Source organism: Xylocopa sonorina, chromosome 7 (genome assembly GCF_050948175.1).
Source record: "Xylocopa sonorina isolate GNS202 chromosome 7, iyXylSono1_principal, whole genome shotgun sequence".
Taxonomy (NCBI): Eukaryota; Metazoa; Arthropoda; class Insecta; order Hymenoptera; family Apidae; genus Xylocopa; species Xylocopa sonorina.
Window position 1 is genome coordinate 3,118,800 of NC_135199.1, and position 27,561 is coordinate 3,146,360.

Here is a 27,561-nt window from a genome sequence, read left to right on the forward strand (position 1 = left end):
ATGCTGTTCGGAGCAATGGTAGAAAGCAAAAACACGCGAGTAATATCTGCCAATTACGTACACGCGTATCTCTCTCCCGTGTCTCTTTTATCTTCTGACACGTCTCCGGAGTATTGTGGGACACCGGTTTCTCTCTGTCCCGATAAGATCGCCGATGCCTATCGCGACGCATCGTTACGCCGCCATTCGATTTTCGAAATTGGCAGGAACGTCAAAGACGGTCGATATTCCAGCGAAGATCTCGTTCAATGCGAGCAACATATCACTGATAACTCGGACCGTAGAGACTGTTGGCATTCTGCTGGCCAATGTATCGAATGATTTTATTTCACGTTAGCTAAAGATATCGCTGTTGCTGGAGGGATTCTCATTAAGAGATATATTTTTTTATGATTTTTGCGTCGTGGAATTTGGAAATTTTTTTTCGCGGGTAGCATTTGTTATACAATTAAGTAATAAAAGAAGCTCTAAAGTGTTTGAAGTAATACGTCGTTATTCCAATAAAGCGAAGAATTATCAATTAGCTAGTGGAAAGTCTTGTATTAAATAGTTAATAGTGTACACAGTATGTCTACTTGGCCTTTAACGATCAAGTGAAAATTCTAGCTCATAGTCTCCTTTAATGATAATTGATGTAATATCGATAATTTATTGGTTTACCAGCACTGTTTTCTAGTTGCACTTTTGGTACTGGTGCTCGAGATTGTCGAAACGAGGGACTCTCACAAACTGATCAGACCGTACAAATACTATCAACCCAGGCCATGGCGGCGGCCTCGATTCTACGCACATCAGAAATCACCCAAGCTGTACCATTCGAAGAGGATACCACTGGAAGACTATCATTCTCGCAGACCAAATTACTACAGGTACAGAATGATCATGGAATTTTGCGACGCAAAACTTGTTTCAGAAACGCAGCGACGAAATTTATGCAGAATCTGAATGCATTAGCTGTCAATGAGAAATATGTTTTCAAACTCCGTATTATCGATAGCTATGAAGTTTATTAAATTCGAACGACTGGAAATTACATCAACATCTGTTGATCGGTAATCATACTCCTCGAAAGCATAAATCTCAATGACAGTAATAAATGATATACTTCCTGCGCGATTTTCACCAAATTTCCACTTTAATCTGCCATTTTACCGATACAAATTTATTGACTGGACGACGGGAATAGCTGTTAGAGAGAGAGAGAGAGAGAGAGAGAGAGAGAGAGAGAGAGAGAGAGAGAGAGAGAGAGAGAGAGAGAGAACTTTCGACGTTTCCGGTGGTAAATTTAATTACTAAATCGTACGGCTACTTTTTCAAATTGATTTAAACGCGAGCAACTCGACTCGAAATACTCTCTTTTCCGGTGATTGGGTTGGAAACTGGACCGCAAATTATTTGTAGAACAGGTCACGAAGCGAGGTTTATTTTGTTATACGAATCGTGTGAATCTAAATAAGATTGACGTTTCAGTTATGGTTCTGAGAGGGAAGGTTTGGATGAAGCCATTCATAACCGCCCTTACACCATCGTGATACAATTGCCTAAAGGGGAAGGGAAATTCGAAGATAACAATTACGCGAAAAGGAAAAGGACGTATGAAAGAGCATCGCTTCCGGAACATTCCATCAAGAAGGACTATATCGACGATGAGGATGATATCGAACCAAAGGTGGTCAAAGTTAACGATAAAAAGGTCCAAATAAAGGTAAAATCGTCTATGAATTAAATACTGAGCTCTCGTTTGAAATTTTTATTTACTATGCGTGGGGGTACCGTCTCCTTTTTTGTAGGTTAAATGAAAAATGCATTACATCGTACGAAACACACATGTTTCGAAATTTCATTTATAGGAAATTCCTTACGCGTACACGTGAGGTAACAATGAATACGATGAGCTGTATTTAAATGAAATCGTAACACGTTCTCCGCTGCGAGGAACGGGCATACCGCGGCGTAATTCAAAATTCCGAAATTGGATTGCAGTACTGGAATTTCATGTAGACATACTAACGGGATGGAAGACGCGAATGCAACAATATTTGTAACATTTAACAATTAAATGCTACGTTCTATGCAATTCTAGGAACCAACATTAACGCGAATTCTAATTAACGAGTAGCGTTTATTTTATAATTTTGATATTCTATCCATCTATTTGAATTTGTCATGCGATATTTTTTTTATTTCAGATGGTTAAAGGTGAAAATCCGAAATTGCACATTCAGATATCAAGATCGGATAACGATGAAAATATAGAAATTATGGATAAATCAAATGCCACTGCATTAAACCTACCATTATTATTTAAAGCGCCGGAAAGTATGGCAATACCTGTGCAACAATCGACAGACACAAAATGAAATTCATCCACTTCAATGATTAATATAAAGGATAGTGATACTGGTTTTCAATTAGTTTTCCATAAGAAAATTACTAAATAAAATTTAGGAGTGATATTTAATAAATATAGCAGCCCTTTTACTCAGTAAAATTACTGAGAATTTCAGTACTAGTTTATAAATGATCATACCTTTACGTAAGCTCGTGTTTGAAAAAAAATTAACTTGTATCCGATTTCCTTGAAATGCAAAGCTTCCTATAATACAGAAACTTCAGATACGTTTCGTATAATATTTATTCATGAATTTCCTTCAAACGGAATAACGTAAAAAGTAAAACCAGTTTCAGGCGTAGGCATCTATTGTTATCTCCCGCGTTCTGTTTCCGTTTCGTAATACCTCAGCTGAAGCTAACGATGAAAATTATTCGGATTATAAAACGACAAGCGAAATCTGTTTTGAGCCGAGCTTTTGTCTTCAATCGTCTATCAGTTAATGGTAGCCGAGGGAATAAATGCCATGTGAATGGCACAGGGTCTGGGACTGGGGATTCATTAAACGATACCGTCGTATTGATTTTTGTCCGTGTCACGTTTTTTTCCCGTGTACCATTGCTTCGCAAAAACGCGATCTTCTCGATTGCATAATGAAACGTCGCATCGACTAATTAATTTCCATTTTATATTACATTTTTATTATTAACTGTGTCCACTTTCTAACGTTAAACCGTTCCATCGAAATTCAATAGGAATCTGTAACCCTTTACCAGCTTTATCTCTATGGATTCTACAGAAATGGAAAAGATATATCTCTTCGCGATTTAAAATCTGGTGGTAACTTGCACTTATTAAATTTTCACGCTACATCCTCGGCTGGTTCACGAAAGTTAATTATTCCACTGGCTTCTCAGAATATCACGCTAGTTCAAATATTTAATAGCGTCCTTTGTTCATCGCGTATTACGAGTACCGGGAATACAATTAATCTCAAAGCAATGAGTTTCATTCTGAATAATTAACGGGTTAAGCGAACGTTATACGTGCAGTAAGATGATACTTGCCTATCAAATATTTCTAAACAACTTAATATTGGTCAAACGAAATTCTTGCCAATGTTTGACTTAATTCTCGGATGATTTAGGAGATGGAGATTACTCGAATGAAATATTCATCCGTTCGATGGGTGAACGCGTCCCTCGTTTTCAAAAATTTCTCACGCCCCTTTCGCTCCTCCCCTCGCCCGTCGAATAATTCGTGTAAGCGGGTGCGTCGGTAGCTTTCGAGATTGCTGCGTCTAATAGCAGCGATCGAGCACTCGAAATCCGGGGAATCGTTCTCGAGTGGCCGAACGATGAAGGAACAGCAAATATTGTGCCTTGAAGCGGGTCTCGAGTCACGTCTGTGTCTCTCGTTCCGGCTCTCTTCCCTGCTCGAGTGCCCTCGCGCCTCCACTTCGTTGTTTTCTCGGCTACAAAGAGCGAAAAGGGCCGGGCGGATGAAACGATAGGGGCAGAAGAAGCAGTAGAGCGGAAGGAACACGGTAGATCTCGAGGGAAGTGGAAGAGCTCGAGGATTCGTTTGCTCAGAGATTCACTTACTCCGCCGGTTTTTCAATGTACTTTTTATTTCTAACATAATAGTCAACGAACATGTTCGTAATAATAAATAATTGTAATAATATACAGTGCTCTTGTCGTCGTTCATCGTCGTACGGTTTTCATACCTTAGCTCTCGCTCTCGTTCCCATCGTTCGCGCGCGAGTTCTCCTGCGTTTCTTTTCTGTCTTTCCTTTCTTTCTTTCCATCGCTCACGCTTTTTCCCGTTTGTGTTCCAATTATCTTTGCACGTTTCTTGTTCGGCCGTTCTACCAATTACGCGGGACACAACGTCGAAAAAGACACTCTCTCGGGACACTCGTTCTGCTCCAGAGGATCGCTACGTTTCGTCGGAAAATACGATTTCACTAAACGAATATTCCCTTGCGTGGTAAGAGTACTCCTGACAAGACCTCTTCGTGCCGCGGAATTTGCGGATAAAGAAGGAACGAATTTCGTCGGGCTTCGCGGTGGAAACGAATTCGAATCGAAGTGGTTTTCCCAACACCGCTGTTTGATCGCGTTTCAATTTCATACTGGGATTAAAGTCGCGGATAATGGACGCGAATAACGACGATAGATGTTGCGTTTCAGTTCACTTTTAAGTGCTCGGTTGACCTGGATAAATCAACTTCTTGGAGACCATGTATTTTAATGGAAATTATGATAATCGTAATTGAACATTCGAATTACAATCTTTAATTAGCCCCCAATAGCGTAAAAAATTAACAGTGCACCGCGGCAGATGGTGATTCTTCTCGTAATTAATTACAGCCCTCTAATAAACAGTGTCGATCGATCGTGGCGCGCCGAAGCGAGCCGAATTTCGGAATTCAAAGCGTCGCACAGCTCGTCGCACCTGTTAATCAAATCTCCATTCGTTTCGCGTGGCAAATTAAAGGTAAACTTTTACTAGGATCGTAAAAAACGAATATATTTCTTTAGGTGAATTTGATTAGAAATTATACTCACCAGAATACAAATGATACGAATGATAAATGAGAACGCACTGAAAAGTAAGAAATTGATTAGACTTGTTTCCAATCGTGTTACGCTTGCAGCCTACACCATAAAATGGTTATACTATAATAGAAAATTTGTTTATAACACATTTTGGAATCGGTTTTGCACGTGCAATCAAAATCCTGTTCGAGCACGTTTCTTCGCGTTCTGTAATCGTTTCCATCGATTCACGCCAATCTCTTTAGGAATATTCATCGCGGAAACGGTGATAATCGAAAATCGATCACGGATACCGGCAAGCAAAGCACACAAAGGTTGAACTAAGACCTGACACTTGATACGCACTATCGATGTCTTGTTGTTGCCCTCGTTTCAGATTAAAACGACCGATCTCTCGCGATCACGGAGCGAGGAAAGGCAACGTGCGCGATCAATTATTTTCTTGAATTGAAACCACTTTTCTACGGGAAACTAGAGGGCGATTTGGAAAAAGTATTTAAAATTAAAAGTACACGCGCACCATTCGAAAGGTTGCAAGTCTGAAAAGTGTACCGTTTAGCAATTTCACGCGTTTCCCGAATTCACGCGGACACACACGCATCGCGTTTCGGTTATCGTCGAAACAGGGGTTAAAGGACGCGTCAAAAACCCGGAGCAGGCGCTAATTACGTTCCCAAACGTATTGCTCGGGAACAGCGTTATCGGTTAAATAATTAACGGGCTCGTCACGCGTCCCTATGAATCACCAGTTGTCTGGCATCCGCGGGCGGCCGTGCGTTTTCCTCGTTCGCATTACACGCGACATACTGTACAACTGGTCTGCGGATGTCGAAAATATCGAGCGTACGGACCCCGTTTCGGGAAAGGGAAAAAGAAAAAATGTTTGGCAAATGTATTCGGTTCGGTCTCCATTCGTATGTAAATAACTCGGCCTAAAATCAAGCCAGACGCTGAACGCTCAGCTGGTTTCATGCCAATATCGACGAATTCGAGGAACCAGGACACGTAGAACGCGTGTCCACCGTCACGCTCCTCATTACGCGATGTCATAATTGCCATCCGTGTATCTCTGATCTTTGGCGGTACGATTTCTCCCACTGGATTAACGAGATGTTTATTTTCTATGTGCCTTCCTTTCGCGACGTTCCGACGCACACCAGGTACTTTGACGATCATAGAACGCGTACGCGTAATTTCAAAAGAATCGACTCACCCTTTACTCGTGTATACGTTTTCGCGTTTCAAAGAATACCGAAGCTCTAAGAATTTGTTGATTCTGGCGATTTTTTTCCACCGTTAAGAATTGCGCAACAGACTAATGAGAAAGAAACATCGCCGCAGCAGTGGATATTTGTATCCTGCGGCATGAATTCGTCAACGTTCTTTATTATATTCACCAACGTGGATTTTCGTATGATCGAGGTTAACGAAATTCTAGAGGTCGTGGTTCACCGAGATATCTTTTATTGCCTTCGTAGAAGTCGCGTTGAAAGAAAACACTGAAAATTGTACGAGGGACAAAACATCTCTGGGAATAAATATTTCTCCAGTCAACATTCGTTTTGGTATCAAAAGGAGTATCGTAATCCATGTTGTCGTGATATGTGGAACACTTTCTATAATATATTTAACGAAGACCAAGCTTTTCCCTCTGGTATTGTTCGATTACAAAATGGCACTTAACGTTTATTAAACGACAGTGGTATTTCGAATTTTGAAACAATGTAATTTAATCTCTTCACTTTTATATCGTACAAAAGAAATATAACGGGGTGTAACATTAAAAATTTAATTCTAAAGATCTAACATATAGTTTGTTACTAATATTCAATGCCCACTTCATTCGATTTCAATTCAGCATAGAAAGAAATCAACAACTTTTGAATGAAAAGTAAAAGGTACAAAGTTGTTCATTTTTATTTGTATAAATTATGCCTCTCACTCGTTCAGAAAATAATGTAGACGACATTGTGTGATTACAATTTTGTGAAAAAAATATGTAAAAAATTAGACGAGAACGAAATGTGGAATGACAAAGTTATCCTGAAAGTTGACGGCTCGGAGTAGTGTCTGACTTGTACGGCTCGCTACTACTGATACCATCGACACGGACCGTCTTGGTTACTGCGGTCAATATTAACTCTTTGACTGGCAATATCCGGTATTCCGAGTAAATCAATCGCCTCCTAAAAGTTGCCATATCTGGGAGCCAGCGACAAGTATCAGTTTCGAAAATTTTCGTTGAAACGATCCGTGTAATTTATCGGAAATGTATTTAAAAACCCAACAGTATATATTTATTTGAATATTATTATTCGTTTAAAAGAACCACTGTCGTACTTCCTCGAGCAGTTATACGAAATGATAACATGCCAGTCAAAGAATTAACGCTACTTGTCGGCAAAATAATCAGAACCGTGCGATTTGAATGAAACAACGAGACGCATAGCGATCTACGTGATGAATATTCGAGTACATCTGTGTAATCAGCTAAATCAGCAACGCGTTCAAAGTTCCGAAACGCTAGAACGCGATTACAACGATACGTAATACTGTCTCTTATGTATAATACATTATATGTACCGATACTATTTTACAACTCTCTTACTATACATATATAAAAATATAAGCACGTCAATATGTAAATATGTCCGCGGCCGTTCTGTTATACGGCCACGGAGAAATTGGATTTCCGAGATCTCTACCATTTACGTATTGTCATAGAAACTATACATTACGACACTATGTTCTTGACAGTGACACTAATCGATCACGATCGATCGAGAACTCCTTTCCTACGCGGTTAAATATCGGGGATATACGATAGCCGTGGAACGACTCGAGAAGCGACTACAGTCCGTAGCTTGAAGAGGCCTTTTTCTGTCATTTTACGCGATCGTAATTACTCTGTGTTTGATTATCGTTAATCGACGATCGTAGTAGTGCACCGTACGAGTTTTAGACCAGACCCTCCGAGGAAGCCATTTTTTTTTTTTTAAATGCGCCGAACGAAATGTTTCTTTCTAAATTGATGGATCCCTTGATGCTTCGTAGTAACATTGTAACGTTGTTGGCTGTGTAACTTACCTGACCGAACAAATTCACACAATTCCTGATAATCGTTAATTAAATAGCTAGTAAATTATTGATTATGGATTGGAAACTGTCAAGCAAGTTGTAACGCGTTCGTGTGTAAATTCTGGATAGCACTGTAAACAATGTTCAATTCTGCTGACAGACTTTCGTTTCAAACATGATCAACGAAAATAGACGAAACATCGACGTTCTTAAAATTAATTAACGCATTTAGTAAATCTAGAGAGATACATTTCCGGGCGATTAAAAGCAGGCACGTTTCAATTCTCGAATTGATAACCACGATATCTTCCATGCTATGTACAATTATGTACAACGTTATCCCTCGCAACTCGTTGCGTGAAATAATTGAATTGAAATTCGAAAGAAATTTTTATACCGTCAACACTTACGCTATTACTCGCAAGTTTGGAACGATCGTCTTTAATTTCGTTGTGCGATTAATTGCCACCTAAATATCGTTAACGTGAACTAATTGACGAAAATAAAGAGTTAATCGTTTATACGCGCACGTCGTTAATCGCCTTTCTTTACAAATTGAAAATTACTAATAATCGAATGTTAGTAATGCCACTCAATTGGAGAATTCGAATGATCCCAAACTGGCGACGACTCGATCCGATATCTCTCTAAATTTACGCTACTCATTGCACGTTCACAATTTCTACGGCAGTGGCTATCAAACTGCAATATATGTTCGCCGCTCAAAAACATCGTTCGCTTTTACAACATCGTCCTACCAGCCGCGTGATATATTTTCCGACGAACGTAGCCCAAGATCAATGACTACACTCGTTTCAAGCCTCGTCAACGCAACGGGACGCGTTTACAACAAACGTAATGGCTCGCATGATCGTTGTTACATCGTCACACGCACCTGCTTCCGGTACCCTCTTTCTCTCTACTCACATCGCGCGCACGTTCCTCGTTTCACTTCCGTCCGCTTTACTCCTTCCTTCCGTTCCACCATTTTCATTCACCATTCTCTTCCCTACGTTTCCGTGTATCTTTTTTTTGCAATTTTTTCTTTTTTTTTCATTGTTTGTCTCGTTTTGAATCGTTTGTGCGTCTTTTATTAGATCTTCTACGGCCACGCTCTCACACGCGGGGATTATATAAACATAGAAACATACAAACACACATTGTTTTATTTTCTTCTTTATTTTTCGTATTCGTCTCTTTTTTTCTCTACTACACGTGATCTATTTAATTTTCTTCTTTTTGTTCGTATTCTCGCGCGACGCGTACGTTATAATTTAGTTAAACTTAAGTTCGCCTTAAACGATAACTGTCTGCTCTCTTAACCCTCTCGATAATCAACTACGATTTTACTTTACTTTTTTTTTTTGGTTTATTTTCGAAGCACTTTATTGCAGGTTTTTTTTTCATTTTAACGAAGCACTTATTGCGGTACGTCTGGAGATTACGCTCGTTTTCGTTTCCTCATCGTATCCCTCTCTTTCTGTAATGCGTTTCAATGCTTTTTTCCTTTCCTTCGCTCAGCTCGTTTCTTCTCGTTACGGTGTTGCTGCTGCTGAAGTTGTTGCTGTTTCTTCCGTATTGTTCCTCTGTGTGTTCCGATTATTCGTTTTATCTCAGGTGCGGATGCAACAATCACGGCTCGCCTTTAACTTGAAATTCTGCGTTGCGTTCTCAGCGTATCGCATTTTCTTCTTCTCCTTTCCTTCCTTCTTTTTTTTTTTTATTTATTTAAATTCATTTTATTCGTTTTTGTTTTATTTTGTTTTTTAATCACTGTCTCGCTTGCGAGTAATGTCCTCGGGAGATCGATATCACAGTTCAGACGTGGACGTGCAAATCGACGAATTTCTGGTGGGAGCCGAGCCGATCGCTCGTTGGAAGGAAATTAATCGCTTCTCTTTTCACCGGGAAACTAAATGGAATCGCTTTGGAAATTCAATCGTTCGTTCGATTTCGTGATCTGGCCGGTGATGCAAAATTCGTTTCAGCGAAAAGAAAAAAAGGTAAGGAAAAACCTGAATGCTTAATGAAACGAATTATTCAATTGAAACTGGACCACGTTAAATGGTTCAAGAGAGAGGAAAAAAAAGGCCGCGAGGTTGTATTACAACGTGCGCGTGGAAAACGAGTGTTTCCAAACAGTATTCGATGAGCAAAGGGGGTCGCGTATCGAGTTGCGATTTTCTGTGCTAATAGCAAGATAAAATACATAAAAACTGAGTGGTGACGAGAAATTAAAAAAAGCGAAAAAAACAAACTCTCTTCACCCAGAGACCGTCAATAATCATCAGACGTCTGAACTTACCGATCCCAGCCGCCCCTAAGATTTTCGATTTTCTTGTATCCATTTATTCACTTTGCGACGCGTCTCTGTACTGTGTATATACTCGGCGTTCTCTCTGAAAGACTTAATAATTATATCCGTTATAATCACAGTCGATGTAAGGGTGTACACAGCGGCGATGCTCGTCAAAAGTATACAATATAATCTACTTTTTTTTGTTTCATCTCCTTCAAATCGTTCCCCGTAGGAATTCCACCGTGTTCGCCGTCGAGCTCGGGACCAACGTTTGTAACGTTCAACTCGCGTCTGCGCGCGAAATGCATCTACGACGGAATGCGACGCACGAGCTTGCTGTTTTTTGTGATCGCGAATGGAAGACTGCCATTTTTGAGAATACGCTACACAAGCAGCTCGAATCGAGTTTCCGAAAGTGGCTGGTGATCGCCGCCGTGGAGCTGTCGTATACTTTATGAGCCGCTCGATTTTCCACTTGTCGACTGGAACTCTTTTCAGCCATATCGCTTCAGCCTGGTCGAGTTCCTTGTTGACTCTCGGGGGATAGAAAGTTCGAAGGAAGTTCGTACGCGTTCGAGTCGAGAAACGCGAGCGATGCACGATACTTGGTTCGAACGAGGCGAATAGAATTTATTAGCGGACGTCCAGCATTTCGCGCACAAGCGCGAGCGATACGTTGCAAAGGTAGGAGGCCAGCTTGGACGGCACCTCTTCGAGCGATAATTGGCGAACGCTAATTCGATTTTACCTAGGCGTTCTCCCTAGCTAGTCCCTTTTAAACGCGTTTTAATATAGCGATCGAACGGGTCTCGATCGAAAGTCACTCGCCTGTAAATGAACGTCGAAACGGATCCGGTTGCGAGTCGAAGTAGGAGAAAAGGAAGCGTGAACAAGGGCGGGCGAGTTCGTAACGAAAATCGAACGGGGCGCGTGCCAGCGGGTTCTGGAGGAATTAGAGATCGTTCGACGATTACGGAGCTTTTCTTTACGAACCGTTCCATCGGGCTCCCGAGCGAATGTAAAACGCAATCGTTTCCGTTCTCCCCGACTTCTCGTTCCATCGTCCTCTTCGTCGGCTGTCCTCTTCGGTCCCGTTCGGATCGAGCGTGTAATTCGAGTTACCAACAGCCTCTCTCTATCTTCTCTGCTCTTCCTGGCCTTCGTCACCTGTCCGCGGAACTTTTCGCTTCGTCCCAGTTTTCATCGCAGAACCGAGACTTCCCGGCCGAGGCTTCCCAAGGAAACTCTTCGACGAAGCCTCGCCTCGAACGTCGTAAAACCTCCTATCTCTCGGCGAGGAGGAAGAGGAAAAGTCGAAGAAGAAGAAGAAGTAGAAGAAACGTAAGAAGAACAGACGCGTTTCGGTTGACTCGGGTCGGTGGAGCACGGGGTGCAACACTTTCTTTCACTAGGATCGATCGCGAACACACACACACACACACACACACACACACACACACAGCTCAGGTTGCTTAGGTATGTCACGTGGCTCTGCGTGCAGTATCGGTTAGGTGTAAGGCGTAGCACTTGCGGGATATGAAGATGGTCTGCCGAACGGCGTTTCGTGATCGTTCACAGAGCATCGATGCGCACACACACGCAGACAAAACATACGCAGGCAGGCACGCAGGCACGCGCAAACAACGCCCGAGCGTTAATTGTCGTCCGTGTCGGGTCTGATCGTGGGGTGTCACGCGGCGACCACGGGGGCACATAGGCCGTGCGATTTTAGTAGCCGGACGACGCGGCGACGGTGCTTCAGAGAACAAACCGTGCTAGCTGGTTCGGTTTCACCAGATCTCGACGGGGCTAGGCGGAACGCTGCGGCGATAGCGAAAGGAGTGGTACGCTTGCAGGGCCCTCCCCGTCGAGCGACCGTCATACGGGCGTCTCGAACGTCACCTGGAACAGACACGGAGAACGGCTTGTTTAAATCATGTACGATCGGAAGAATATATTTCTTATCGTAGTGGATGATACATTAAGAAGTAGGAAACGAATTACTGTGGACATTTCTGAAACAGCTGTAATTTTATTCGGGCGCAGTCTAATCCCATATTTTTCGCATTCGTATGTCTTCTAGAGTGGGGAGTGCACTTGTTGCCAAATGGCGATATTATGCATTAAAAAGTTGATACACGATCACGGACTGCGCACGCGCATCGTTTAATCTCGCGAGCAGTTTAAGAATACGATAAACGAGACGCGCACACCCCGGTAATAAGCGACTGCAATTTCGTCGCAACGCAACTTCTAATTTGGTCCGCTCAGATAATTGCTTTACCCTTTCCGAATCCTTGGTCACGCTCGACTATATTCAGAAACACTTAACAACTATGTTACGCAAATCTAATTATAGAGGTGGTTAGATCGTTAGTGTGCGGATCTGTCGCGAAGTGCGATGGCTAATTGGTAGCTGTTACTGCGGGGACCACTTGGATTCCCATTATTGTAACGAACGGAATCCTCTCTGTTGCCAATTGCGTCTAATGATTTCGAGAAAAACAGTTCCGCGGATAGTCCATCGGCTTTACGAAATTCTCTTTTTCAGAACAAGTCACGAATTAACATTTCTAATTCGACAAATGTAACGGTCGAATTAATTTGAAAGCGGTACTTTACAGTCTTTTCTAGCGCGATGCATCAAAGTCCGCTAGTCACTCGATACATGCACTCGTAACACTAAAAGGCGTGTTACCAAGGAGCCGTACGAAAAGGTCAAAGCTAAAAGCCAAAAGTGCTAGGTAGCATTATCGCGATTGTTCCAGAATAGCCTGAGAAATTTGTCATTTCTGGGTGACACGTTTCGTCGCCGACTACAATGCGAGGCGCAGGTGAACCCGTTATCCTGCTGCATAATGAACCTATGTCATCAACGACATCTGCGATCCCAAAGCGTTGCACGAAATTTCAACGTAGGTCCGCCGATAAATTCCAAGTACTTTGTTCCGTTATAAAATACGAGCGACGTTGAAATTTATTCCTGTGTAAAGAAAAAAAAAAGAAAAAAAGAAAATAATAATGAAATAACCTACGTTAGCAGCCAGACAGAAAGTACGGATTGAAACATGTTTCGCCGCAGTTAATCCCGCAACAGCGTAACGATTTGCATACTAATTAATTTCCACCAACGAAAACGTTGCTGCGGGCGAAAATAGAAATCACGTTCCCGCGATGTTAATATCATTAACTTCACGCGGCCTATCAGCAATCGTTCCATCAGTCTCGCGAATCAACGACTGCACGCTTTCTAACTACTTTCACGCTTGTCAAAGCGCACCAACCGTACTAATTAATACCTCCGCTGCTCCAGCGGTCGTCTGAAGCGCGACAACGGTCTAAATTAACCGTTGCTTCTGCCGCGAAGGATTGCTCCGCTTGTAACCCGCGCTTCTGGAACCCGCTCGAATGTATCGTACGAAATATGTTAACAACGCGAGGCGCACGTGCCGTTGAAATATTCACCGGTCACATGCGATCGAGCACTTCTTAACTTTTGTACTAACACGCGACAATCGTTGCAATTCCTCCCCTCGGGGTCACGTATCTATCTCCTTCTCGCTGTTTTTGCGCAACGATTTCGCACGGCTTTCAACCCTGTTGTCGCGCGCGGCGTAATTGCTGGAACCCTCCTAATCTTGTTTGATAAAGAAATTCGTGGAAATCGCGATCTCAGGGATCGTGTAAACGTTTTGTCGAGAGAACTGTGACCGTGTGAGAGTAATCGCGATGGAAAGGGACAGAGATGAACTTTAGATACGTGTTCAGTGTATATACTTTGAACGTATATACAACGTGTCGCGAAATGTATTCAAATGAATTAGATGATTTTCGTTATCGTTCGATTGTAATTTTATTAATTTATGCAGACACTTTTAAGAGCGTCCTTACCCTTTACAACGAGAATTGTTCTAATCTGGTAGTCGTACAGATATTTCCGTTCCACGGTTGACGCGCGTGCAACGAATCGGACATGCAACTTTCTTATAAAAGTTTTGCATCGGTCAGATACCCGGTTAAATTTACACTGACCGCGACTCGATCTTGGTATTCCATTGTTACGGTCAAGCCTCTCCGCAATTACGCGAGCATTATTTCGCGTTATTCAAACTCCTCTTGTTCCGCTTTGTATCATGCAAACCGGTCGAGGGGCGAGGGAACACGACGATGAATAGTGACTTTGAATCGTGCTCGCAGTTACAAAACGATTACGCCGGCTGCAAGTAGGGTGTTGCCGCGCGAGTCGGACAAGCCACCGCGAATTTAGTCAGCGCGAACTACCGTTTCGAATTATAATATTTCCTTTGGATAGTTTACGTTTGCGTGCGGCTGTTTGGGCCAATCGTCTAACTCTCTCCAAGTTAACAACTTTCGATCCGGAATGAATGGCAATTTCACGCCCACGATGTAGAATTAATCGCGAACCAATGATTGTCCTTTATTCTGTTAATCACCAGTGAAGTGTTGTTAGTCAGCAGTGATTGTTGCGGCTTTTCGAGACGATTAAATGGTTCGAGTATTATCATCATTCGTTAAGCTGTTGTTTGGTGTAACGCTTGTAGACCAAGTGGATTTGTAATTCAGGTTAAATGCATCGCGAGCTCAACAGTTTTAATGATGGAGTTCTGTCAGTACGGTGAGTGATCGTTCTCTTAAAAGATTTTCTTAAGCGCAATCTTCTTAAACCGTGGAAAAACGTCCGCTGTTTTTCTTTGTCTTATAAATCGGTTCATCCGAGATAAAACTTCATGTTTTAACGTGGAATGGCAAAATAAGAATTGCAATAGCTTGCTACCGTTTTGAAAAGTGACACGTTTAAGGCTTTAATTTAGTTTGAATACAATTTTTGCAAACAGTAATATTTCGACATTAACGCTATAACAATCTTGCAAATAAGTCATAAACAATTAACGGAGTTGGCGAAAGTTAATCGTTCTGACAAAGTTTTATCGAAAACCGTTATACCTGGAATGTAATCTTTAATTAAAGTTTAGATATCAACCGTACCAGAGGACGACAGTGCTGCTATCATGTTACAGTTTCCAGTTCCCTCAAATCAATGATTAATTAGAGTTAATTGAGATCACTTTCGAATAAAATATCAGATTTCCCGCTGTTTCATTATCTCGTTAACATCAAACCAGAAATGTATGGCTTAATTTTTTTACCTCCAAATAAAGTTAAAGTTCAAACAATGGAACACAGTAAATTTTATATGTCCTAAACTAATGTATATACACATATACGTATTTTATAATATTTATAAATAAATAACACACTGTAAACCAGACAAGCGATGCTTAAATGAAACGAGAGACAGAGACACATTTGTAGAATCCATTTCAGGAAAAGCTTGAAGAGGATCCGGTAAAAAGTGTTTCGAATGAAACGGTCGATTAGCAAAATTCGCTTCAAATGAGTGGAAAAAGAGAGGGAAGCGTGCATCTAATGTCGCGTAATTTGTCGGCAGCTAAGAAGCTGGTTTTTTTACGCTGATGACACGAAGTGTTCCTTTCAGACTTTTCCTCGACAGCTGCTCCATTCGCGAGCGAGCGAACAACCAGTCGTATCCCTGTTCGTTGTTTCGTTATCGTCGTGCATTTTTTATTCGCTGCGTGCTTAGGAATAAAACTGTCTGGCCTGATACTGTCGCGAGCCGAGCTCTGCCCACGTTAACTCAATATCGGTTCTCTTCTCTGGCTCGAGTACGCGCGGTAATTGAGTTTTTCTGTAGCGATATATTCGTCGAGCTTTTTTAGCGATCTGGCTGGTGATTTATACGCGGCCGTTTCTTGGCTTCGAATCGGCTGTTTTACGCTTCCATCGAAAATGGACGAGCTACGTCGACCCGCATCAGATACTTTCAAACGGGCACGTCGCGCACCAGTGACACTCGTCTTCGACTAAATTTATTTATAGCGAGGTATAACGAAAATAAATTCTCTAGAATTTGATTGTAAATCCACTTAGGTAAAAAATATGGGCATCTGCGAATATTTTTTGCAGCCACTGTACACGTGGTGTTAAAGAAAGAAAAAAGAAGGAAAGAAGAAGGAGGGTAATAAAATAAAAGAGATAGTTAACTTAAGAGAGGAGAAAGGGGGGCTGGAAATCACAGAGAAAGTAGTAAAGCAACAAAAGGGCAAAGTGCAAAGGTTCGCCTGGGTTTGACTCGCCGAAGAACAGGAAGACCAACTAGGCCCACAAGAGAAGAAAACGACATTAGAAACAGAGAGTGTTGGAGAAAAAGTTAAAGGAAATCCCAAAGGTGAAAAAGTCGAATGGGGTGTGTACGAAACTTCATCATCAGACACATACGAGAATGGAAAAGAAAGTCTGGAAAAATATACGTGGAAATAAAATGGACGGACGACGATGCAGTAGCTGGTACGTTTAATCGTCCGCGAAGACAAGTAGAAGAAGACTAAAAATCGTCGGACACTGGCCACGCACTCGAAATACATGTAAAACTGGAATAACGATGTTGTTTGCGTTTCTTGCGAAATCAGTCGTCTGTCTGGTGCAAGTAGAGAGAGCAGTTTTTAAGATGAAAGAGTAGCAAATGACCGTGTTAAAAGTTTTAAGTGTAAGATTACAAATGTTGGATAAGACAAACTGTATAACAGATATTTATAATACATTGTAATTAATAGCAATTGTGGAGATAGTTTACTTTAGTAGCTCATTATAAGTTATATAACAAGACAGTGTGCTCCTTTAAATGTCGCTAGAGATCCTTAAACTATGCGTGTTTATTAATTTCAAAGTAAGGCTAGAGAAGCTGACGTTGTAGCCGAGAGAGGAAGTTACTCGCAGATTATAAACAGTTTCTAACTGCATCACAAATATCTTTCTTAATTAAAAATTTTATAATCGATATAGTATAGATACTTTCTTAATGCAAATTACTAGTAATTTACATACGTATATTCGCAGCGATAATCTCAGTTAACTAACGACGCTTAAGATTTCGTCCATTAAATTTTAGGAACGAAAAAATTGTCGTTCAATTGCAATGGTGAACGCGAAATCCACGGGATTCTCCACGATTTCCACCCGGCGGGTAATCGTGACTGGCGCTTCCGCTAAACATCCCATTCCGTAGGAAAAAAAAGGCGGCGGTAATTGAACGCGAGTGCTCGCCACAGTCGCTGTACTCACCTCTCTCGTCCCCTTTTTCGAGCGTTTCCTCTCGAGCTTCGGTGTCTGAGGTAGCAGGGTGTAATCGCCGCTCGTGCCGCCGCTACGCTGCCGCGCCAACGGCTGATGCGACAGGAATGGTGCCCGTGCAGGTGGTGAAAACTGTACGCCCTGCGGCAGTAACGAGTACCCGAGGCTCTGGCCCTGGGTGAACGGCGAGGTCGGCGGGAAGTGATTCGCCACCACGGGCGCCCAGTACTGGTGCGAGTACCGGGACGGCGAACTCCCTGCGGACAATTCGTTTCGACGCATGCCTCATCATTTGTGACGCACCCGTCGCAACCACTAATTGCTACTCCGCATCGATCGATCGTGACTTGCGATCGTGCGGTTTTATTTCGAGGAAAGTGTTTCTCCGAGATCGACGGGACGACGATGGAGTTTTACTTAAGGAGATGAGGTTCGAGAGGAAGTAACCGGGTGGAGGGTTTGGGAATTTGGTTGACGTGCTTTCCGACGACTTTTCTTGATATCGCGCTTGGACGCGGCTTGTTTTAACATTTTCTTAGCCGTTCTAATTCATCTGAAACCAAAATCTGTCCCCCCTTCGTTTTATCAAAATTAGAAAGTTTGGGTCCATCTTCGGTAATCTAAAGTCTAATAGAGGAAAGTTCTAGTTCCGTCAACAGTCCGGAACATATCTCTCCGAGTCCGAATCCTTTCAATTAACAGGCTTTGCTTCCAGACATCTGAACCCTCCCTAACAAACGACTGGCAAGTAAGGATCGAGGAAACTTACTGTCGCTACGCGGGTTACTGTGCCTCCTTTGTGCCTTCCACGTCGTCGATCGTACTCTTCCGGCAGTTTCAGTGTTTACAGCGTCGACGCTAAGACTTCTCGCGACGCCCCTGTAAGGATTCGACGTGGATGTCTCACTGGCCGCGGCGACACCAGCGAGCTGCTCGTTAAGGGCGTACAACTTGGACGTAATGTCCTTACCGATGAGGGTGTTGAGGACGACCTTGAGTAGCGGCCTGTGCCTGAGCACCCTGAGCAACTTCAGCCTTGTCCAACAGATGTACGTGCTCGACTCCTCCGCGCGGATCGTCACTTGGAAGACGTCGTCGATATTCTCGTGCATGGCCTCCCATTCGGGCGAGTCGACGAACTGATAAGCTTTGATGTAGTGCAAGTGAGTCCCGTCGCAAGTCACCTTCAACCTGGACTCCACAGAACGAATGTCGTTAGACACCCGGGCGTTATCGACGAGTTCAAGTAAAAGATATCACAGTAATGCGTTTCTTCATTTGAATTATTAAATTAACGGCGAATTTGTTAGTTATATTCAAGTGTTCACTTTTACGTTTACGTAAGAATTCAACAAACAAATTACCACGAAAACAGACTATTTAAATTGCTTAAATAGTGGAAAATATAAATGAACTTTTCTCCCCTACAAGAACATAAAAAATTTCACTGAAATACATAACTTCACGTATTTTCTGTTTTTGAAACGTGACTCGACTTTTAAGCAACGTAAACGCTCGTTCAACAGGAACACATCGTAAACTAATTTCGAGCACAGATCAACGATACCCTATCACGTGTTTTTCTGTTAAACGAATTGAAACGTAGATAATTTCAGAAACGAGAAGCAAAGGTATGAAAAATTCCGTTCGCTAAGGGATAACGATTTGCATGCATATAACGGTTAAATTTGTCGAATTGAGCAATTTGGTACACATTGAACCACGAACAACAGAGCTTCCGTGCAACCGAGAAGTAGAATACGAAAGTCAGTTGCGGAAGGTTCGCCTTAAAAAAAGTTCACCAGCGGGATCGATTTGTTCCACGGGTAGGATCGCGGGCAACAGTTCGCGGTAGGAGCGTGTAATACTCACTTGCCACGCAACAGTATCGACAGCCGTTCGTCTGCAGGCGTGACGCCTTCCGTCGCGTACGTCTGACCGGAGTCCAGCTTCAGTATCCTCGCCTCCTTGGCCAGCTCCTGGAAGTGTTTCTTGCTGACTTTGTACGGCTTGAACAGTTTCAGATAGAGCTCGGCCAGTTCCGGGCTGAGTGCGGGCGGTAGGAATCGACAGGCCAATATCAACGAGTGGATGCCGTTCAGAAGGCCCAGGGCGAGGCACCATAACATCGCGTCCAGGGCGCATATGGTGATGCCGGCCCAGAGGGCAGCCAGCATGAAGCCGGCCGTGAGAAACGTGCGTAACGCCAATACCGAGGCCTTGAAAGAGCGCGGCACCAGGAACGCCGCAGCGAAGAAAAGGTTCGCCGCCTGTGAACCGTAACAACGGATCGAAAACGATTCTGTTTAGGCGAGAGTTCGCGCGTTAAGTATTATCTTCCAGTGGCTTACCTGGAAGAGCTTGTGCTGCGCTGCTTCCCATTCGTCGCAGTAGCCTCCTCCCGATGATAGCACAGTGGTATTTAACCTCTCGGTCACGTTGCTGGCCTCGGTACTGTTCCATACGTCCACCCAGAGTTCCGTGTAATTCAGGTCCTCCAACGAGTAGCCACCTAGGCTCGGCAGGCCGCTATAATTGAAGGTATAGCCCTCGGTGGAGTAGGTTGTCGATGTCGGGCTGGTGAATGGGGTCGTCGTGGTGGACGACAAAAGGCTGCTCGCAGGCGAGGGAGCATCAGTCGTGTTCGCCATTTTTCGTCGCGAGCGCGTGGTACGGGCCATCACCTTCTTCCACTGAAACGGCAAAGTTACGATCTCGTGAATTTCCTGGGGCAATCCTACCTGACTTTCTAAAAGGAGTGTTGACAAATGAAAAATGAACGGGTCGACGTTACTTGATGGATTATGACTTCGTACTGCCCGTAACTGCGATTACTCGTTCGTGTCAAACAGCGAACTAATGTTAATTAATTGGAGTACGCTGGTATCGTTTATAGATTTTCGCACGCGATAAACTAAACGATAGAGCAAAGTTTCGAGCTCGTTGGATTGGATTACAGTCTTCAGAAGGGATGATCCATACTTTGCCCCTACTATAAGGAATTACAACTAACGGAAATCCTTGGAGGATCTCCACCCTCAAATCTAGGTAATCAATCATATCTTGATGAATAAAACATGATTCACGAGTGAAAGTGTCTGGATCTCCCGGGCAGACACTTTTTTTCCAACACCCTTTTCTCTGTTGAAATATAAATAACATTTGTACACACTCGTAGGAAATCCGCAATTGAATTTATGCGCCTCTAGCAAAAATTGTAATCTTTGATACACGTAACATTTTTACGTATTTGTAAGAAATCCGCAATTAAATTTATGCGCCTCTAGCAAAAATTGTAATCTTTGATACACGTAACATTTTTACGTATTTGTAAGAAATCCGCAATTAAATTTATGCGCCTCTAGGAAAACTGTAATCTTTGATACACAGCGTGCAATTATGTGTTACACGAAATGTAGAGATCGGAATAATTATTATTTACATGAGATACGAAAGCGTGCATGGATATCCTTTAATCTTTCACACATGATATCACACGTAATGCACTTTTCTGCAAATTAATTCAGCAGTGTACCGTCTGTTATCGTAATTACTTGAAGCAGATTATAGATAAAAGCATGAAACTAACGCGTGAGTTTCTAGTCACGGAAGGTGAACATCCAATGGTTTTAGCCCTTTTCGAGACATTAATAATAGATACATTTTTAACGGGTCAGCCACTCTTCTTCTTAAAAATGTTTTACCTTCAATTAAGATAAGACATCTCAGAATTCGAGAACGGTAAATCAATAAACGAGTGGTGAAACTTCTCGGATCAATATCACTTCTCGATGCAATTCTCGTGAAAAGCGCAGTAAAGCGCTAAAATATAAAAACTATTTCCCGACGTTCACTTTTACGGACAGTTCTCCGGTCCCTTAATTCACCCATCAAATATTCAAGCCCGGCACACGGTCACCAATAAACACGGACTCTTAACCCCCTTCTAAGCCGAGCGCATAAAACAGGAACAAAGTATTCCGAGGCGAGTGCATTTACGACAACCATAAAAATACCCGAAAGATCAGAGTGTCGCCAAGAATTTTAGGCGAGCGCTAGTTCGCGTGAATACGGACCAGCGGTTGAAGCATCCAACCCGAATTCTTCTTCGTTTCCTGTCGTCCCGTTCGATTTTATTTTCTAGCTGGAATGCGCGAAACGAACTCTGGACGAGGCAGGGACGACTGTATGAAAGATGCAACCGGTACGATTCATCCGCGGGTGGTATCAATATTTACGTCAAAAGGGCCGTGGCACGGCGTCAATATTTCCCGCGCGGCGCGAATGGAGATTTAATGCAATTTGTCTGTTGGGCGAGGCCGATTCCACTGCGCTTCGTCGCGTTTGCACGCGCGTCACGTTTAGCGATGGGTTCGAACCGCTCGATCTACTTAAAACGCGCGAATCATTTTTCAACGAGGCTCGAATAAGTTGTTCGTTTAATCGAGAAAAAGTAGCATCCTAGGATGGAGTGACGGTCGCAAAGTGGGAGATGAAGAAAGCGTGACAAAATTGACAAAATACTTTTACCCCGTCGAGAGATTTGAACGCGTTCGGATAGAACGCGGGCCCGTCGCTAACCTTATAGCCACGCAACGATTCCTCCGCCCCTCGTGTTTCCGGTGAGGAACACGAGTCTCAGGAAAATTCACGCATTCCCATTTCAATCTGTCGGAGCGACCGGTTGAAAAATAAGGCGAATAGACGGATAAGGCGGTTATGAATAGCGTATTGGAACGGTTCCGTTCGATCGCGCAGGGTTGCTTCGTTTTACTTCGGCGACGAGGCGATTTTTATTGTCATTGGACCTGGGGGATGTTTGATGTACCGTTGGGTTCGCCGTGGCTACAATTGGAGAGCGTAGCCCGTGAGAAATGTGGAATATCGGTGTTTATGGAAAATTGTTCCTATTATATATATATCTGTGGCTATGGCTATTCCGTATTAAGTACAACACGTGTATGCTCTTCTTCAAGATTTACTTTTGGTATTATAAGAAAATAAATATACATTGCAACGTTTCTTCGATTCACGAGTCTTGGGAATTTTCTATTCGAGCCAAATTATTGTACGGTATATACGCTGTTTATCTCTCTTATAGACACGGGATATACAGGATAGCTTAGTTCATTTAGGAATGAAACAAAATAACCTTCTATTATTCTGTAGAAAATGCGCAATGAAATAAATAAACGGGGAACGTAAAATAAGTTAGCTTGACTATCCAGGCAAGTTTCACGTTCTTGGCTCAAGCCTCGCAACCGTGGAAGCCAACATCTTAAACATGCACCGTAACCTTTTGGCTTTTACTATCTTCGCCTAGCAAGTATCAAAGGTTACCTCAAAATTGCATCCGAACCTTTACAACCCTTTATCCAACCAGTTTCTACATTTAAGTCGAGTAAAAAATGTTTTAAACATTCCGATTAGATGGGGCTTTGAAATTTCCCGGGTACAGGGAATCCTTTGTGCGCAGAATTTTGTGAAACACAAAACTCGGAGTCCATCTAATCCTTTCTCGGAGCACATCGTTTCAGTACAACGGTTCGTCGCATTTGTTTCTACAGAAACTCGCTGAAAGGGGTGACACGGACAATGAACTTACAAAAGTAACCACGGAACAGAGAGAACTCGAAATTCCAATCAATCGCTCGATCTAATCAATTCTCCCGACAACAAAGTACCTTATTCGATTACCCCATCCTCCATTTACACCTGACTTGGAGGCGAGGAGGTCGCGTCTCGTGCTAGCAGCGAATGAGAAAGCACGAGGAACCGTGTATCGCGATAGCCGATGCCAGCGTATCGGAGAATTCTTCCGCGAATCGGCGACCATCGAAGGATGGAGACTCGTCGAGCGGGATTTGGCCGACACCGATCGCGGCCCCGCAGTCTTACAACAATTGATCCAACTTGGGAATGATCCAGCCGTGCGCTCGGTGCATTTCATTTCCCAAACGCGAGGACCGAGCCTTTCAATCTGCCACGCCGACCGCCGCGAGATTTTTCTAGCCGCCTCGAACCTCGAATAAAACGAGCCACCGTCGAACTTTTTCTTCTCTCATTTTCTGTCCCGTTTGGTGCTCCATCCCCCCGAAACGGAATCGCTCGCGCGAGCGGAACCAGCAGAGTCAGTCGTTTAAAAAGAAATCTAAACGTCCCATGTGATTTATACAAAAAAAAAAAAAAAAAAAGGAAAAGGGCAGAGTGGACAATTGCACTTACTCGATCGTGAAAATCGTTTCGTTCCATGGAACGTCGAGGTGAAGTTTGCTCGTGAATGTTTCGATGTATTTTTGAAAAGTTTTTTTTTTGCGCGTGTCTTTTGGAGTACACGTGATTTGCATTCGTTATCGAAGACACGAGAGTCTTTTGATAGATGACAACCATTTTGAATAAAAGGGTTGGAGAGAGATAAAGTTCATCGACAGGTGGGATTATAGATATTTATAGACTCTACATATTTATTGGTTAAAGTGATATATTTGGGTTTAAATTGTAGTCCGACAAATCCGATTATCCTATCTCTTTTCCCTTTTAATTCATGGTTTCTGTGATTGCTTTTAATATTGGTACAATGAACAGCAATAATAATAAGTGAATAGTAACGTATTTTGCAATGCTGGACTTCCACGTGTATAATAACGTAGTATGCGCTCCCATCTGTTCTTCCATTTATAACTTTCGAGCTGTTTGGCAGGCAGCTTTGAGTGACAAATGTGAAACTTGGAACTATTCCATTCGAAAGTTCCAGGGAAGAAAATGGTCTAAGAATTTACAGAGTACGATATTCCGGTATGTTTCTGTAAATATGTACAAAGAAGATGAAACTCCAATGATTGGAAAAAAACAATCTGCTGTGATTTGCAAATAAAATATTTTAGTTAGTTATATACTCTCACACTTGAATCCCTCTTGTCACAAGGAAATGAAAAAAAGACAAAGAGATAATTTCAAGAAAATGAGTCATCTGCAATAGAACTCGCACCATCGTTAAATGTAATCATCGTTGTAAAAATGGTCTTTCGTTAAATCATCGTTATACCAATAAAGACAGACGAAATAATAACAAAATATCAATGATAAACCTCGATCTGTTTTAGCCACTAAAGCTGATTCATCCTCGATTGCTTCCAACTCGTTAATCATAAAAATACTCCGTCGTCATTAAATCGCTGCGCTACGAAGAACCAGTACCGGGGCAGACAACGGAGGAGTTCGTTACACGGTCGTTGTCATCCAAATTTTTCGAGAGAATTTGCGTTTGAAAGTGTGGACGTGGGACTCGCGATATAGACCGTCTCTTTTCAGAGGGATCCTCGCTTGAATGGGTCAGCCGGTTCTTTCAAGGAAACTGCTATCCACGGAATTTCAGGTGAGGCCTTCTGTCGCTTTTCTAAAGAGAGAAAAGATACGGGTCTTTCATTGCGGAGAGGAGAAACAGCGAGCAGTCCCCTCTCGCCACTCTACGCTGGGTGCCATTCTTTGGGAAATTTCAACGGGCGCATCGCCGCGCGTACGCGGCCGTCCCGAGAAACTGGCTTAGATTATTATTTACGGGTTCACGTCGGAACCGTGCTGCTGGGTACCTTCGCCATGGGAATGAATCTGGGTCGGGAGAATTTGATTTTATTCCGTTCTAAATGTATTTCTCCAATCAACCGGAGTGTGTTCCTTGCAGGGTGTAAAGGTACACCTTGCGCGTTCTTCTCGAGTACATTACGAGATACGAGGGATGTTTCTCGCAATCTAAAGCTGGATGAGGAAAGGGTTTCGAATCGATTCATTTACTTCTGAATTTGCTACTTTGGTATCGTTTGATTTATAAAAACAAGTTAGCAATGAATGCTTATTCATCCCCCATATAGAGTTTGATGAATGCAATTTTAAATTAAACGATTAATTTGAGTATAATTGAGGCATGTAGCGAGTATAGGAGTATTAAGTATGATTGCAGCATAATTCGAGAAATAAATTGGGACGTGAATTAAAAACGGATAAAAAGGAGAATCATAGCAATTTATACTAACGCAGACATCTGTTATCTCCTGATTATGTGCAAATTGAACTCATTTCGCCGTTAATATAATTTATGCTCTATATAGGAGGCCAAAAATGTATTCACAGCTACATAAGAATCCTTAAGCAACGTCGATTTATAAACGGTTTAAAAGCAGTTCATTCCTAAATTGATACCCCAGACATATCCCGTGCAATACTACGTTTCAACCCTTAAACCACGTTCCACATACCTGCACTATTTTTACTTCTAATTTTGACATCGTTCTTTGAATCGCAACATTTGACGACCAAGCTGCGGCCTGCATCGCTCGCAAGAGCTGCATCCCGTGAAAAGCAGGGAACTCCCACGCACACCACGCGTTGGTTAGGAAGTGATTAAAATTCTAATAAATATCTCGTCCGGGAGCATCCTTTTCAGGCATCCGCGACAGCAAGGGTCGAGGTCGATCGATTTATGATACTCGCCGGTTCGCGAAACTTTTTTACCTGGGGCCCTCTAAACCGAGTAGAGCCGTGTCTATAACGAAGTTTACGCGTCTTTATCCCGCGTCGTTTTGCCTCGTCCTTTTTACCGATGTTTCACCGGCGGTTTATGAGCGCGAAACATCGAGTATCGATCCAGGGCCGTGTCGGAGGGTCGAGCAAAAATTTACGACAACCCCCTGGCTTTATCGTAACCGCCCTTTACAATCTCTTATCTGCCCGTTTATTAGAGTGGTTTATCGACGAACTGCAGGCAGTTTTGTATCGTTAATTACATCTCGCCGTCGCGTCGAGATGTTGACAGAACAAGGAACTTAATGCACCCCCAATAAAAGGGTGCTGTGAAGAGGAGCTGCGCGAGATAAAGTTCCTATCGAATAATTGTGTCGGTCGTAAAACTCAATGCGACAGGAGTCTCGGAGAATGGTAATTCAAATACAGTTTCGTTTGATGCGTGCGTATCGATGTTTTTATTGGAAACAATTTGTAAACTGTAATACGATTAGGTGTACGCAATACGGAGTAAATTATTAGCCCTTGTTACGATAATTGTGTATTTATTAACATAAATATTAGATAAAAGAGTGTGCAATATTAAAGAAAATAAAGAGTAATCAATACGTAAAATAAATAACGTGCTCCAATAAATGTTGGCGATCGTGTAGTCAACAGTATTAATATTTCCGTTTAAGCATTATTGTCTGCTTAGTACGTGTAATAAATATTATATCACTCAAAATAATTAAAAAGCATAGACCTGTACTAATCACAATTCTTAATCGGTCTGTACTAATTACAATTCCTCTTTGTTGATTGAACATTTATAACAACTTTATTTCACTCTGATTGTTAGTTGATTTCAAGATGCGAGGAAGGAAAAGAGCCAGCGTTGGTACACTCGTCTCTCGCGGGACTTGTTTCTCGTGACACGAGTTCGTCATTTCGATCAGTTCGAGCGACACCGGGGAACATCGAAACAGCCATCGCGATAACGAGATACCCCGAGTCGTTAAGTCGCATCGGTTCGAACCCGATTAAGAGCCGGCGGAATCGATAGAACGCGAGTTCATCCCACTTGAGCGAATGCGAAACTGGAGCCGCCTAAAAGTAGCGTACAAGTAGCGGAAAATAAAGCGGTGTAACTGGCAGTTTTAAGAGGAACCCAAACAGAAGTTCCTCTTCGAACAGAACTGTCTGCGATTGAATGAGTTGTTGTTTGACTTGCCGCAAATCGCGCTACATTCAATCAACCGGGCTTAAAATATCTCGAATTTTGAACAACCAACGGGGGAAGGAAGAGGGTGGTCCGCGCTTATTCCGCCATTGTTCTTGAATGATCACTTCAAACTACAAATGCCTTCCAACCAAGAGTTTTCGAATACGTACTACAAGGGCTGGATAATCAGTCACCTGTCCTCATGAATCGTTAAGTCTGCTCAACCGATAACTTCGACTTGGTCCTTGTTTTGCGAGAACATCATGTTCAACAATGCTAACGGATTACCTCGGATTAATTACTTTTCAAAATGCAAATCGTATTACCCAGTTGTTTCCTATATGAATACATTTGTTCCTTGAATTTTCTATATTTCGTCCTAGTTATAATTAAGCAC

At 42.5% G+C, this 27,561-nt stretch overlaps 2 protein-coding genes across 5 annotated transcripts in view; one reads left to right on the forward strand and one right to left on the reverse strand.

Moving 5' to 3' along the window:
* Positions 1-2,360, forward strand: LOC143425684 (uncharacterized). The gene is made up of 4 exons (XM_076898685.1): positions 1-18; positions 664-869; positions 1,471-1,705; positions 2,190-2,360. Exons 1-4 carry the CDS (start codon positions 1-3, stop codon positions 2,358-2,360), a joined length of 630 nt encoding a protein of 209 aa, XP_076754800.1.
* A 9,470-nt stretch (positions 2,361-11,830) lies between these two features.
* LOC143425144 (popeye domain-containing protein 1-like) overlaps positions 11,831-27,561 on the reverse strand; it is a 61,497-nt gene continuing 45,766 nt past the window's right edge. For 2 of the 4 annotated variants that reach the window (XM_076897689.1, XM_076897690.1), the window contains exons 3-7: positions 19,795-20,136; positions 19,316-19,713; positions 18,213-18,634; positions 17,435-17,700; positions 12,007-12,175 (exon numbers count right to left, since the gene is read on the reverse strand). In XM_076897689.1, the coding sequence (XP_076753804.1) occupies positions 12,152-12,175; positions 17,435-17,700; positions 18,213-18,634; positions 19,316-19,713; positions 19,795-20,124 (1,440 nt within the window). In that variant the 5' untranslated portion in view covers positions 20,125-20,136 and the 3' untranslated portion in view covers positions 12,007-12,151. Of the gene's footprint in view, positions 12,176-17,434; positions 17,701-18,212; positions 18,635-19,315; positions 19,714-19,794; positions 20,137-27,561 lie in introns of all 4 variants that reach the window. The other 2 variants (XM_076897693.1, XM_076897692.1) reach the window with 2 other exon arrangements.